This window comes from Brachycentrus maculatus, unplaced genomic scaffold, assembly GCF_059751285.1.
Source record: "Brachycentrus maculatus isolate JH-2025_06_01 unplaced genomic scaffold, ASM5975128v1 h1tg000202l, whole genome shotgun sequence".
Taxonomy (NCBI): Eukaryota; Metazoa; Arthropoda; class Insecta; order Trichoptera; family Brachycentridae; genus Brachycentrus; species Brachycentrus maculatus.
Genome location: NW_028280953.1, coordinates 1,167,009 through 1,182,577, shown reverse-complemented (window position 1 = coordinate 1,182,577; position 15,569 = coordinate 1,167,009). Strand labels below are relative to the sequence as shown.

Sequence of the window (15,569 nt, the reverse complement as noted above, 5' to 3'; positions counted from 1 at the left end):
TTCTTAGGCGAATATAATTGAAAATAAAAGCAGACTAAAATGTCTCCAAGTCACTGATTTATTTGTCAAATATTAAACGCACTAAAAATGTAATAACATCAAAATAGTTATACCTGATTCATTGCGAGTATGGCTGAATTTGAAATGTAAAGAGGAAATTATCCTTTTGTCGTGTAACGTCATTATAAAGCAATTAGAAGCCGCATCCTTTCACGATATTAAGGACATTGTAACAGCGGTAGGTTTATAGTGGTTTACTGAGGGAAATACCAAGAAATTCGGGGGTTCCATTGCAAAAATAAGACTACCTATTATTACTAATAAGTTAAAATTTTCCGTACATTATAATATGTAGGTATGGTTTGGTCACGTACACACTGGGCTAAATAATTGACTCATTCTTAATAGATTTATACTATCCACTGACACTTCGTGATGGAATTGCATTTTTAATTTATTATTAGATTAAAACCAATATTTTTAGCTTTTCCACTTTTTTAAAAAAAAAAGTGGAAAAGCTAAAAATATTGGTTTTAATCTAATAATAAATTAATGACTCATTCTTACCTAACTAACTAACTAACTAACCATCACGCCGCTTCCCCGCAGGGGTAGGCAGAGAGAATAGAGCGCCACACCACTCTGTCCTTGCAAACATCCTTCGCCTCTTCCACGTTCATGCATCTCCTCATACATACCCGCCGATCGTTACGGCTCCTAACCTGACCACTTTCAAGTATTTGGCATACCTGATCGTGCCATGTTTTTCTCGGTCTTCCTCTGCTTTTTTTCCCACTAACATTCGCCTCATTAATCCGTTTTACCGTTCTTTCCTCACTCATTCGTTCCACATGACCAAACCATCTCAACACACTTTTCTTAATTTTATCTATAATGCTTATCTCAGCTTTGCATTCCTTCCTTATTTCACTATTCGCACATCTATCATACATCGTTTTGTCGCACATTCTTCTGAGCACATTTGTTTACAAAAACGTGATCATTGACTATTTGATATCTTACTAGCTTAATATTGCCCTGAAAAACATCCCAAAGGATTTCAAACTTGGAAGTATAATATATTGTCTTGTTAAAAATGACTAACTGCATTGGTGTTTATTTTGTTGCCAAGCAAAAGTGACTTAAATGACCCTCCTGAACATTTTACGTTTTGGTAGTTGGTCACTTTCCTGTACGACTACGATATATACAGTGGAACCTCTCTTAACGAGTAATTCGCATAGCGAGCAAAAATGTGAAAAAGTTGCTCCCTTTACGAGCGACATTTCGCGTAATGAGTCACAGAGAGAGGGTATGTCCCTTTTTCACGACAATCACTTGTGAGCCGGGACTTCCGCGGTAGTCAACACAAAAATGTTTCGCTTAACGAGTGTTTCACTTAACGAGTACGATTCTGGAACGAATTATGCTCGTTATGAGAGGTTTCACTGTACAAGGTATAATAATCGTATGTATAAACAAGAGACAGATTATTACATATAAATAATAACAGAAAAAGCGCATTTCAACCGGTCTAAACTAACATTCATTGGCTCCGGGTAAATATACCATACTTTAATATAAAATCAGATATATGATCAGATCAATCAGAACCTAAAATCTGGCGGTGTCAAAAGTCTGCGTAATCGGAGGGCATGTATGACTAGATGTATGGATGTGAAGGAGGCGAGGAGTGTATGTCAGGACAGAAGAGTGTGGCGTTCCATCCTCTCTGCCTACCCCTGCGGTGAAACGGCGTGATGGTAGTAGTAGTAGTTGTATTAGTATAATATATAACTTACCTTTAATATGTCCGCCTTCGTAGTGTAATGGTCAGCACGCTCGGCTACCGTTCTGGAGGTCCCGAGTTCGATTCCCAGATCGTCAAATAAATACATAAAAGTAATTTTTTAACTCCAATATTTATTCAATATTACCCTGGACTGGTACCTGAAGCGGAGGGCTGATCACCTGTCCTTCACCTGTTAACGATCAAGATAACACTGCGTTTATATGATGCAGTGCCCTATGCACCATTGGGTTGCGGATAAGGGTTTGAATGAATGAAAATGCCTTTAATATATAAATTATTTATAGATTTGGCGTTTAATTTGTAGAACTCCATTTTAATTTATATATTAAATGTTAAAATTAGTTTAGCTTGACATTAAGCTAAACTAACAGTTCATAATGGAGTCCTGGTTCCAACACTAATGTATGGAAGTGAAGCACGGAGTTGGCAAAAGAAGGATGAAAGTAGACTGAATGCAATCGAAATGCAATCTCTAAGAAGAATTTGCGGCAAAACGATGTATGATAGATGTTCGAATGGTGAAATAAGGATTATTTATCGATAAATTAAGAAAGGTGTGTGTAGATGGTTTGGGTATGTGGAACGAATGAAAAAGGGAAGTAGGTTAGTTAAAAAAATATAAACAGAGGAAGTCTTCGTCTCTTCCACATTCATTTCATGCATCTCCTCATTACGCACATTCCCGCCGATTATTTCGACTCCTGACCCGACTAATTTCAAGTATTTCAAATACTTGATTATGCCAAGATTACCTCAGTCTTTCTCTGTTTCTATTTTAAAATACTTTACTTCTCTTTTTCATTCGTTCCACGCGTCCAAACCATCTCAACACACCGTTATTAATTTTATCGATAATGCTTATCTCAGCCTTGCATTCCTTCCTTATTTCACTATTCGTACATCTATCATACATCGCTTTGCCGCACATTCTTCTGAGAGATCGTATTTCGACTGCGTTCGGTCTACTTTCATCCTTCTTTTGCCAACTTCATTTTTTTCTCTCATACATGTGAGGGATGTAACAAACGCATAGTTAAATGATTTTATTTTATATAGTTTATATTTGAAGCACCAACTTTGTGATTTTTCATTTTATAATTAAAATGTAACTTTGTTTTAAAATCACTATAAATATTTTATTATAACTGAATTATAATGTTTACCGGTAAGCTTGGAAACTGGTAGACATTATAATTAAGTTATAATAAAATATTTATAGTGATTTCAAAACAAAGTTACATTTTAATTATTATGTATGATTTTATTTTTCTTTTTTGTAAAAAGAGAGTTTAGTCCATAAATTTTTCTTTTCAAATCTCCGAATGCACCCCTTGTTTTCGTATTCGCAAATCGTAATTTAATTGCAAGCATAAACAGCTCTTATGCGCTTTGCAAAAGAGCGATAATCGTTAATCCTTCCTTCCGCTATCGGTCAGTCATTGGTCGGTAATTACCATAATGACACTTATTGCAAGGTCGTTGAGTCCATATTCGCTCGCACCCTTTACCTGCCACTTACCGGGGCGGGGGTGGGGGTGAGATTAGGATATAAATAGCCGGAAATTTGGTATTATTAATCAGTTGTCCGAAGTTATTTGTAGTGGTCGAAGCTCTCTAGTATCTGTGTTTTGATTCGGATTTGTTTGTCGATTTTACGAGATTATTTTGAAGTTTTATTGTTTTAGTATCAAAGTCGCGTTGTTGTGTATTAATATTTATATTTCGCATCGAAATATCGTATTAAAGATTCATTATCGGACGATATTGTTTGTTTTAATAAATAAAATATAAATTTATTCGCGAAGTGACCGATCGCCGATATTTAGTTCAAGATGAGTGACGGCAATAGCCCGATGAACGCCGAGGCGTGTTTGGCCACGAATGAGTACTGGTCGGCCATCGATAGTGCGTGGGAGAGTAGCTGTGTCGATCTGGAAGACGAACGCCTCAATTTGGAGATTTTGAAGAGTTATCCGAGGCCGCACGTATTCGCAGATCGAATCGCCGCTTGCGAAGCAGCTCTAGCCTCATCGCCGTATGGCATCGAAAACTTTATAAATTCAATGAGGGAGAGAGGCATGCTGTTCCAAAATGTCGCCAACGAAGCCCAGGTCCTGGGAAACCCTGGACTTCCACGAGATAACGAGGCTGAAGTGGATCCTTATTCTTTGATGAAGGCGCTCGATTCCTACAGAGCCATCCGACCAAGCCAGATGAACCTAGCCGACATCTGCCTTTTCATCGATAAATATTATGGATCAATTGAAAACATGGCCGTCTGCAATCCAGCCGTCGCTCAGAGAAGGCCCAATCAGGATAATCAGATAATAAATATTAAGATAGGCGTCAGCCACGATATGACGGGCCTGTCTTTTGACGAGTCCAAAGAGGAGTTCGGACCCGATTTGTTAGACCTCCCAGACGGCCGGCTGACGCGCCGCAGCCCCACGGGATCTCTGGAAGCCACCTGCTGTATATCCAGAGGATTCGACTTCGAAGGGACTCGGCACGACGACTTCGAAGACGCCAGGGGACCCATAATACCGGCAGAAGACGAGCCGATGCATCTCGATGTTAGTGTGGAGATCGAACGCGTCGATGAAAGCGAACACTCTGTAGCTGTAGAGGTCGAGGAAGCTTTGGCGTGCCGTCCGAGGTCACTCTCAAGCTGTTCTTATTTGAAAGCAAATTCTGTTCTCAAATTTCAAGACGGAGCGCAAACGGTTGAACCGGAACTCGGGGAAGTCAAGATATTCTGGCAAGAGCTCGCTCAGAGCGTGCGTCCGCTCTCCAACAAGAGTCCACGCACTGAGCCACAGGAGATCCACGATCGTAGCCAGATCAGCGATCGATGCGACGCCGCCATTGGCGACCTTTCAGACAAGAGTGAAGACGTTGACGACGGATATGCCACTTTTGCTGCGGGAGCCAGTATGACGAGCAACAGCGACAATATGAGGCTAAGTGACATGGCCGTCGAATGTTTAATCTGCAAAGCTGAAGCTTATTGTAAGAGTAGAATGGTCGCCGGAGATGTAGCCAAAAAGATCTTGCCTGATTTGTTGATAGGTGTTCATATTTCCACTGACAGTGAAGCTTTTAACTGTCGCAGCGACGCGCGTCTGAGAAAATCTCCACGCACCCACGAAGCCCGCCCTACAAAACGCCCGGACAGCCCTCTGTTAAAATGCAAGTCGGTCGGAGGCGTCTTTCCAGAATCCCGGAAGAAGAGGGCGGTCAAACGAAACGTCACCCAAGACCTTCTCAAAGAGTCCAAACCCGCTTCAAAAAGTGCCGAAGAAGTCTCACAATCTCGCGGGGAACTCAACAACAATGAAACTAGCAAGGATGTCACGGAGAAAGCAGTATCTATGTGCGTCGATAAGAAATGTGTGAAGGATCTTGCTCAATTTTTCGAAAAACTAAACAAAACGCTTCCTGTTGAGATGAACAAAAAAACATCAGGATGTGTTGAAAATTTCGAGGTATGAATAACACTATTGCTACATGATTTTCTGACTATCCATACAGTATTATCTATATTATAATAATAATAATAATAATAAAACCCTTATCCGCACCCCAATGGTGCATAGGGCACTGCTTCATATAAACGCAGTGTTATCTTGATCGTTTACACATGAAGGAAAGGTGATCAGCCCTCCGCTTCAAGTACCAGTCCAGGGTAATATTGAATAAATATTGCAGTGAAAAAAAATCACTTATATTTATTTGACCCCTCCCCTGGGAATCGAACCCGGGACCTCCAGAACGGTAGCCGAGCGTGCTGACCATTACACTACGGAGGCGGACATCTATATTATACCACCCAATATTCTTATTTTACCGTTCTGTCCTTAATATTATATTATATCACAACACATTTGTATATAGTTTGTATTATTTATATATGTATGTATAGTATTTACTCTCAGTTCTTAGATTTATTTAAAATTAATACACTTAAGTATTTCTTTCATATAAAAATGAAACACTTGTTTTAGACCACTTTTTTTGAGACTATAAATGTAAACACATAGACAATTACAGATATATTCATCAACAGGTGATGACAATACATAAAAAACATGTACACTTGTTAATGAGAACATCTGTAGTTCTCGAAGCTAGTCATGTTTACATTAATAAGCTCAAAAATTGATCTTACACTATATTTTTTTAAATATATTTTTTGTACCATTAGAATTACTATTTGACTTAAAATTATATTATAATAATTTTATATACTTATATATAATTATATATTTAAATATCTCATGTATTATTGTATTTTAATGTACTGCATATTTTATTTAACACAATAAATGATAAATCTTGATACTCTTTTTTATTATTTTGCAAACTTATCACTTAAAAAAGACAGCCACAGTTTTATAATAATACAATATTTAATTTGTATACAGTATGGGATCATTGGGTGACTTGGTATGAATGACATAGTATTAAAAACATGTCCCTCAAAGGTTAACCATAAAAATTATACTTGTTTCAAATATATAAGAAATTACAACTCATAATAGTAAAAAAAACATACTCTAAAACAATCCTTTCACATGCATTTAAGAAAACACACATATCACCAATAACACACTATATTAAAACATTAATTGTACCACAATGCAGAAACACATCATATAAAATGACAGTAAATCAGTGTTCGCCTCTGTAGTGTAATGGTCAGCACGCTCGGCTACCGTTCTGGATGTCCTGGGTTCGATTCCCAAGGGGGGTGAAATAAATATAAGTGATTTTTTCACTGTAATATTTGTTTAATATTACCCTGGACTGGCACCTGAAGCGGAGGGCTGATCACCTTTCCTGGATGTGTTTACGATCAAGATGACACTGCGTTTATATGATCCAGTGCCCTATACACTATTGGGGTGCGGATAAGCGTTAACACTACACTTTATAACCACTACACTTTATAGGAAATACCTTTGCCAATATATTGAATATTAAAATCAAACACTGATTTTTAGAGTCTACTAAATTGTATTTTATTATTTAAAAAACTGACAATTATTTCATTTTGTTATGGTGTTATGGCATTTTCAAACTACTGTAGAACGGGGCTAACGTATCGTTACAATAAGTGTCACCTGTCAGGGAAACAATTAATCATATCGATACATTCATTATTGTAGACCAAATACAGGTCTTAATATTTTTTTGTACTGGGCTCAAGTAACACATCAAAGTTCAAGTAGCCCTGTTGTAAGGTATCTTTTTTTTATAAAATCACTAGATATCTCTTTATAACTTAGTTATATTGTTGACCGGGTTCGAAGCAATTATGTCATGATATATAATGATTTTAAAACAAAATGACTTAGCCAGATGCCAGTTTATCCTGAGCGTGTCTCGGGCAAGGAGCCTGTGTTGCATTGATGAGTCCGAGTGCTGCTCGGGCAAATCGTGTTTCTACTTGGTGGTATTGATTTGCCTGAGTTATATATATTGTAGTCGTACAGGAGAAAGTGACCAATTAACAAAACGTAAAAGGTTCAGGAGGGCCATTTAAGTCACTTTTGCTTGGCAAGAAAATAAACATCAATGCAGTTAGTCATTTTTAACAAGTCAATATATTATACTTCCAAGTTTAAAAGCCTTTGGGATTTTTTTCAGGGCAATATTAATCTAGTAAGATGTTAAATAGTCACGTTTTTGTAAAAAATTCATTTGGTCATTTTCTCCTGTATGACTACGATTTATTAATGTATTTGTTTTTATAATTAAAATGTAACTTTGTTTTAAAATCACTATAAATATTTACAGTGATTTTAAACATTACAAAAGTTACATTTTAATTATAAAATGGAAAATCACAAAGTTAGTGCTTCAAATATAAATTATATTGTATTTGTTTTTATTGACTAACCTGAGCAGTGTTCGGTGCTTCTGGTTCTTTTGAGTTGTTTGGTGATGTTTTCCTGCACTGACAAATTTTCCGCTGTTAAGTGGTTAATAAGTTATAAATGTATATATTTAATGTGTTCTTATAAAGTACCCGTACCTTGAAAAAGGATTGGAACAGTTATTGAAACATATTGTTTTTGGGAAATGCTAAAAAGCGTCTTTTACTTGCTGTTGGTAGAGAGCGGGAGACGCTTATTTATTTATTTACTGAACGGCTAATGCCTTTAACATATATACAGTATCTAATATAAAAATACACTAATAGAGAAACAAAAAGTCTTGAACATAAAATAATAATAAAATAACAAATAGTCAGCACTGGTAAATACACGTCTCCTTCACACACTATCAGCGAGCAGCGAGAGAGAGTGAAACACAACGTTTAAATTTATCCATTATAACATGGAGAAGTAATGCTGAGAAAGTACAGACTTCAGGGTGGATAGCAATATATTAAATAAATCTATACTTTCATTTAAGCATTCTATTAAAGTAAGACCCCAAAAAACATTGTACAGATGGGAATTGGGTGTTGCGGTTACTGGTGATTAGTATACTGAGGGTGGGCGGCAGACTGTCTGAGCATAAGAGCATAATTAGCATCGGGGTTGATGATAAAATCGCCAATATGCCTGCTGTCCGCTGGCGACGGGATTTGATAATGTGCACATAGTTTTAAGACCTTAACAAAGAGATTCGTATATAATATTCATATAAAAACATTGGATAATTCCTTCTTTTCTGATATTGATATAAGGTAAAAAGGTAAAAATACCCTTCTCGTACTTAATCATCAGCGACTGAACTGGTAGAAATACCTTTCCCGTTCCAAGTGTGTTAATATATACTTAAATGTGCTGTATTTTGTGCCAATTTTTTTTGCTTAAAATATAATATAAAATTCTCTAAAACATTTTTTTAATGGAATCTATAATTAGCCATTTATTTATTTCATAGATACAAACATTTTTACTATATGTATTACGGCTCCTTAGGCATGGCCTGTGTTGAGCCGAAATACTTAAAATAAAATAAATTTTTTATTTTTATTTTATTATTATTTTTTGTATTATTATTAGATTATATACAATAGATACAATAACAATTTACAGTATAAAGGTTTTACAATAAAATAATTTCACCTGGACTTTAATTAAATCACTTTCTACCTTGTCCCTTCCAACGAGAAGCAACCATCGACGGACACTGTTCTTAAAGACATGATCACTACTAGAATTTTAAATGGTTACGGGCAGCAAATTAAATATCTTCGGCGCAAGCAATGAAAAGTTTTTTTATCTCCTAACATGTTCACCAAATTCTTCCGAATCTAGCATTGTTCACCAAGTTTCATTTATTACCCTGTTTGAAAAACCTATGCTTTGAATGGTGTCGAAAGTTTTCTCTTTTCTCTTGGAATTTCCATTAATTTTGGTTATTTTCTTTTTGTTGCAGCCTCCAGAGAATGATCTGCAAAAGAATTCAGCGGACAGAGTCCTGTCGGAACATCAGCTCCGGGTGCAGCGCTCCTTGCAGAAACTCAATCTTCCCGATTGGTAAGGCACTTCTTATGAAGATACCACTATTCAAATGTAAAAATCAAGCAAGCACTTTTCTTATCATTCTTCTTCTTCTTTATGAGCCCTCTGACCTCCACTGCTGGATATAGGCCTATTCCTCTTTCCGTTGTTGCTTGCAGCCAGTTTCTAACCCCCACAGCGACAATATCGTCAGACCATCTCTTTTTGGGGTCCACACCTCTTTTGTGCTCCCAAGGTCTCCATCGTAGAATTCTTGGGGTCCATCTTGTAGGTCCTGTCTCGCTACATGTCCTGCCCACTGCCAACTGAGTTTTGCCACGCAATCCATGATGTCCTCTACTTGGTTTTTTTTTCCTGGTATATTAATTTTTTAATTTTATCCCTCAAGCTAAAACCAGGCATGAATCTTTCCATAGATCGCTGTGTGCACTTGAACTTCTCTGCATTTCTCTTTGTCAGAGCCATAGTCTCTAGAGCATATCGCTCACTCCTTTCAAGAACGTCATAAATCAAAAATGTTCAATTTACAGTTGTGCATGTTTTCGGAATGCCCGGAAAATGTACTATATCTCAGAAAAAGAGGCATATTTAATATATTATTAGATTAAAACCAATATTTTTAGCTTTTCAACTTTTTTTATTTGACCAGCGACCGGGTTTCGTCGTTACCGACACATCAGACTGGGGTCTGCTGATGTCGGTAACGACGAAACCCGGTCGCTGGTCAAATAAAAAAATTGGAAAAGCTAAAAATATTGGTTTTAATCTAATAATATATTAAAAATGCAATTCCATCACGAAGTGTCAGTGGATAATATAAATCTATTAAAGAGGCATATTTTTAACATAATATTTACCCGCTACAGGGCAGAAAATGTTGTTTTTTCATTTTGAAGAAAATGTATTGTTTAATTATTTTTTTAAATATATTAAATATTTTACAAATGGTGATAAACATTCAGGTTTAACCTAAAAAGATCTGTTGCACAGTAAAAAGTTTAATAAGTGGCTTGATATTTATTTTTAATAAATTGTGCTATATTTTTAAACTTTAAAAACGTTCTCTTGAAAAATCAAGTTTTTTGATTTATGACATTCTTGAAAGGAGTGAACGATATGTGCTCCTTATCATTAGAATATTCAAAATACTCTCCTTATCATTCATCATTCACTTAATGAAATACTACTTTATAGTCAACTTTTAATTTTTAGTGAACTTATACTTAAAAGTGAACTAATACTTTGAAGTGAAGGACGAATGATAAGGATAGTGTAATATTACCATTCCACAGAGTTAACAATGCTTTTAATATACAAAATGTAGAAATCAAACACTTAACTAATTAATTTATTTATTTATTTGGCGTTTAATTTGTAGAACTCCATTTTAATTTTTGTATTAATTTTAAATCAAACACAGATTTATTGAGTCTACTTAGTTCTTAGTAGACTTACTTTTAATTTTAATTTAATTTTTACTTGATCTTCGTCTTTGGTCTCAATGCCGTGGATTGGTCTGCAGCAACAAATGACGCCTCCTTCGCCACTCTCTTCTATTATGCGCCACCCTGTTCAGCTCCTCACACATTAAACAGCCCATGTCCTTGTATAAGTCGCAAAGATACTGGCGGTGTGGAAATAATTCGTGGTACCTCATCGTTGAAGGTCTGGTCTCTCCAGGATATCCCCAGCATTCTTTTATAGGTCCACATCTCATCGACGCATTTAGCCTATTCTTATCTCTTTCAGCAAGTAAGATATTGAACATGATTTGTCTTGGCTTGCAGGTACAAGAACTCCCCGCTACCGCAGCAGGGCTTCCTGCTGAAGAAGCGCGCCTCGGACGCGAGCGCCTCGCACGGCTGGGCGCAGGCTGGCCTGTCCAGCAAGACCACCTCGCTGGGCTCGCTGGGCGCGCCCGCGCCCGGCACGCCCGCGCGCTCCCCGCTTGCGCTCACCCCGCAGCCCTACGCCTTCACGCGCTGGTCCACCAGCCGGCTCAACTCCAGCCAGGTGAGGGACATTTTATCCTGTTTACTGTAACCGCAGACAGTTGGTAGAATTCCATTTTAAATTGTTGGGTAATATATCTAATGTCCGCCTCCGTAGTGTAATGTTCAGCACGCTCGGCTACCATTCTGGAGGTCCCGGGTTCGATTCCCAAGGGGGGTGAAATAAATATAAGTGATTTTTTCACTGTAATTTTATTTAGTATTACCCTGGACTGGTACCTGAAGCGGAGGGCTGATCACCTTTCCTTCATGTGTAAACGATCAAGATAACACTGCGTTTATATGAAGCAGTGCCCTATGCACCATTGGGGTGCGGATAAGGGTTTTATTATTATTATATATGATGATATGTGACGCGTTTCGTCTTTTTAAGACATTATCAAACACTCAAACACATGTTTGAACAAAACGTGTTTGATAATGTCTTAATGAGACAAAACGCGTCACATATTATCAACATAAATGTAAATAAAAGTAGAATTCAACCCAATAACCTTGTTTAATTTTGGATATATTACCCAACGACATTATATTCAATAGATTTATATTATCCACTGACACTTCGTGATGGAATTGCATTTTTAATTTATTATTAGATTAAAACCAATATTTTTAGCTTTTCCACTTTTTTATTTGACCAGCGACCGGGTTTCGTCGTTACCGACATCATCAGACATTATATTCACCGGCCGACTCGATTCCAACCGGGTGAAGGACATTGTATCCACCGGCTGGCTCAACTCCAGCCGGGTGAGAAAAACCGTGGACACGCAAAACTAATCCATAGTAATATTATATCTCCACCAGCTGATTCAACTCCGGCTAGGTGAGCAACACTTAGGACTAAATTCAGCTGAAAAGTAAAACAAATGTGGCTAGTTTCAAACATCTGTTGTTCTTGAAACGGGTATGTGTGAGGAAATGCATGAATGTAAAAGAGGCGACGATTGTTTGCGAAGAAGTGGTGTGGCCTTCCATTCTCATTTTTAGTCAGCAAAATGTAACATGAGTGAATGTGGAAAATCCGTTTATATCTCGAGTGACCTTGCATCCTTCGAGGGAAATATTGTTAGCGAAGACAGAGTGGTGTGGTCTTCCATTCTCTCTGTGATGGTTAGTTATTTTTAGTTAGAACAATGTAACATGAGTGAATGAGATACAGTGGCCCTGTATCTCGAGTGACCTTGTATCTCGAGTGACCTTTTATCTCAACTGACCCTGTATCTCTAGTTACCTTGTATCTCGAGTGACCCTGTATCTCTAGTGATCTTGTATCTCGAGTGACCTTGTATCCTTGTCTCTAGACCTCTCCGTGCTCATCGGCCCGCAGCAGCACCCGGGGCAGCGGGCCCCCCACGCCGCCCTCGCCGGCCGCGCGCCTTCCGCGCCCAACGCGCGCCCCCTACCTCGGCTGGAGGAGCCAGGAGCGCCTGGCCGCACCCCGCACCCCCCACGAGAGGTAAGGATCTATGCTACTACTCTTCTTCTTCTTCCGGCTGAAGAAATGGTGGTAAATATGTGAGTATCTCGAGTGACCCTGTATCTCTAGTGACCCTGTATCTCTAGTTTGCGTTGTCTGGCATCCAGGTTAGGTTAGGTAATTCATGAATAAGTTAGTTGACGATCTAACAGGTCTCTTATAAAGCATGACACTTGAAGGGTTGATATGCTAATGGTTTATGTTATCTGCCATCAAGGTTAGGTTAGGTAATTTATGAGTAAGTTAGTTGACAATCTAACAGCTCTTTTATATATGCACCAGTAATTCTGACAATTCTAACAGCTCTTTTATATATGAACCAGTAATTCTGACAAAATTAATGCCTTCGAAATGTGGTGTTGGAGGCGCATGCTCCGAATTCCATGGACAGTTAGACGCACCAATGAGTCCATTCGCCAGGAACTACGCTTGGATGGCTTGACTCTGGCCAATATCTGTACCCGACAAATTCTCCAGTTCTATGGACACGTTGCGCGTGGCAACGAGGATAGCCTGGAACGACTAGTTGTGATCGGTAGCCTGGAGGGAAAGAGAGGGAGAGGAAGATCCCTACACGATGGACCGATCAAATTAAGGCAGCAGCAGGCACCTCAGTGGGTGGAGCACTATGTGCAGCACAGTCAAGGGTTAACTGGAGAAGAGCTGCTTCTGCAAGGGTCACAACCCTCAGCAATGAGGAATAAGACGGAGAAGAAATTCTGACACTTCTGGTATCTGGTATCCATTCTCAAACTCCGACACTTGAAGGATTGATGATTTGCTAACGGTTTGTGTTATCTGCCATCAAGGTTAGGTTAGGTAATTCATGAGTAAGTTAGTTGACAATCTAACAGCTCTTTTATATATGTACCAGTAATTCTGACACTTGGATTGGTGCTTTGCTAATGGTTTGTGTTATCTGGTATCCATTCTATAACTCCAACACTTGAAGGATTAATGATTTGCCAACGGTTTGCGTTGTCTGCCATCCAGGTTAGGTTCAGTTATGTCATTCATGTTAAGTGACGATCTAACAGGTCTCTTATAAAGCATGACACTTGAAGGGTTGATTTGCTAACGGTTTGTGTTTGGCATCTAGGTTAGCGGTCTCCCTGCTGCCGCAGAGCCCGCCCGTGCCGAGCAAGGTGTCGGAGGAGATCCAGTCCAGCATCAAGGAGGTGACCAGCGCCATCGTGCACTACGTCAGCGGCCTGGAGCCGGCGCCCCCGGAGGGCCGGGCCAGCCCCCGCCTGTGCTGGCTCGAGAGCTCCTTTGTCGGTGAGTGACAGCCCAAATATAAACACAATCAAATAACAAGTATGTAAATAGTTTTTTACACATTATTTTATTTGACTAGTGACCTGGTTTAGTTGCTACCGACAGTTTTGTTACTAAACAGTGGTGGAAGGCTTAAAAATTAAAATTAGTACAAACTATTACAATATGATCATACAAAATTATCATGGAATATGATACAATAGTAAATAATTCAACTGATTTAGCATTCTAATGATAATTAACATTTTAATGCATAAGCATTAATATGTTAAAAAACATCTTTTGGTATGGCTGTATGAACATGCCTTAAAAATATATTTTTAAAAGACATGTTTAAATACTTTTTTCAATTCAACCCTTATCCGCACCCCAATGGTGCATAGGGCATTGCATTATTTAAACACAGTGTTATCTTGATTGTTAACACACGAAAGAAAGGTGATCAGCCCTCTGCTGCAGATACCAGTCCAGGATAACATTGAATAAAAATTAGAGTAAAAAAATCACTTATATTTATTTGACCCCCCCTGGGAATCGAACGCGGGACCTCCAGAATGGTAGCCGAGCGTGCTGACCATTACACTACGGAGGCGAACGTTTAAATACAATGGAGTTAAAGTTATTTAATTGAAACAATCTTTTTCCTCTGTTCATGTCATGTCAGGTCCCCTGATGTCAACTTGAGAGTAATTGTCCTTGTCTCGGACAGCTCTAAACAGCGCCTCGACGGTTCTAATCCCCGTTTAATCTTGTTTATTCCGGAGCCAGGAGATCTGCCTTCTGCCCACACCGCGTCGATCTTCTATTAGGTGCAATAGCTCGTACTTGTCTCCTCTCAGCACATGGTCCAGATAGGACACCTTCCGGATCTTGATATCAGTCAGCAACTGTCTCCCTGCTCTTGCTCTTTGGAGCACATTTGTGTTGCTGACCATATGGGTCCATGGAATGCGTAGCATTCTATGATGTAGCCACATTTCGAATGCCTCTAGTCTGTTCATAGTGATAACTTTATGGGTCCACGATTCAACTCTGTATAGAAGCACTGACCAAAACAATCTAAAATATAAATAATCCACGTCCCCCCTAAGTTGGCTGCAGAAAAATGATCAAACATTGACTGGTCCATAGGGATGAAAAAGTCGGGGACCACTGATATACATAGCAAGGCAGGGGTTGAAAAACCAGGATTTTATAGAATTTTTCTGTCAAAATGAGAAATGTCAATTTAAGAAGTGTACCAGCTTTGTATACTGTTGTGATTGAAATCTGTCCCACCACATTCCCAGATCTGATACAGAAGCGTCTAGGCTTCCTGACAGACCTACTCTTGTAAAGCAATTTTTGTTGTATGATCTAAGTTGCAAAATTTAAAGAGAATGTGAAAGAAAATTGTGTCGCGATTTTACTGTGAATTTACATATAAAAGTTTTCAATATCCCTGTCACTGCCAATCTAAATAAATACAAATTCGTTAAACTAACACCAAATTTTCTGGAAGAGAT

At 38.4% G+C, this 15,569-nt stretch overlaps 1 protein-coding gene across 4 annotated transcripts in view; it reads left to right on the top strand.

Moving 5' to 3' along the window:
• The window catches only part of LOC148307273 (uncharacterized), a 208,030-nt gene that overhangs the window by 173,895 nt on the left and 18,566 nt on the right, over positions 1 to 15,569 (top strand). For all 4 annotated transcript variants that reach the window (XM_088263627.1, XM_088263626.1, XM_088263629.1 and 1 more), the window contains exons 6-9: positions 9,209 to 9,309; positions 11,082 to 11,307; positions 12,611 to 12,765; positions 13,886 to 14,064. In XM_088263627.1, the coding sequence (XP_088119753.1) occupies positions 9,209 to 9,309; positions 11,082 to 11,307; positions 12,611 to 12,765; positions 13,886 to 14,064 (661 nt within the window). The remainder of the gene's footprint in view (positions 1 to 9,208; positions 9,310 to 11,081; positions 11,308 to 12,610; positions 12,766 to 13,885; positions 14,065 to 15,569) is intronic.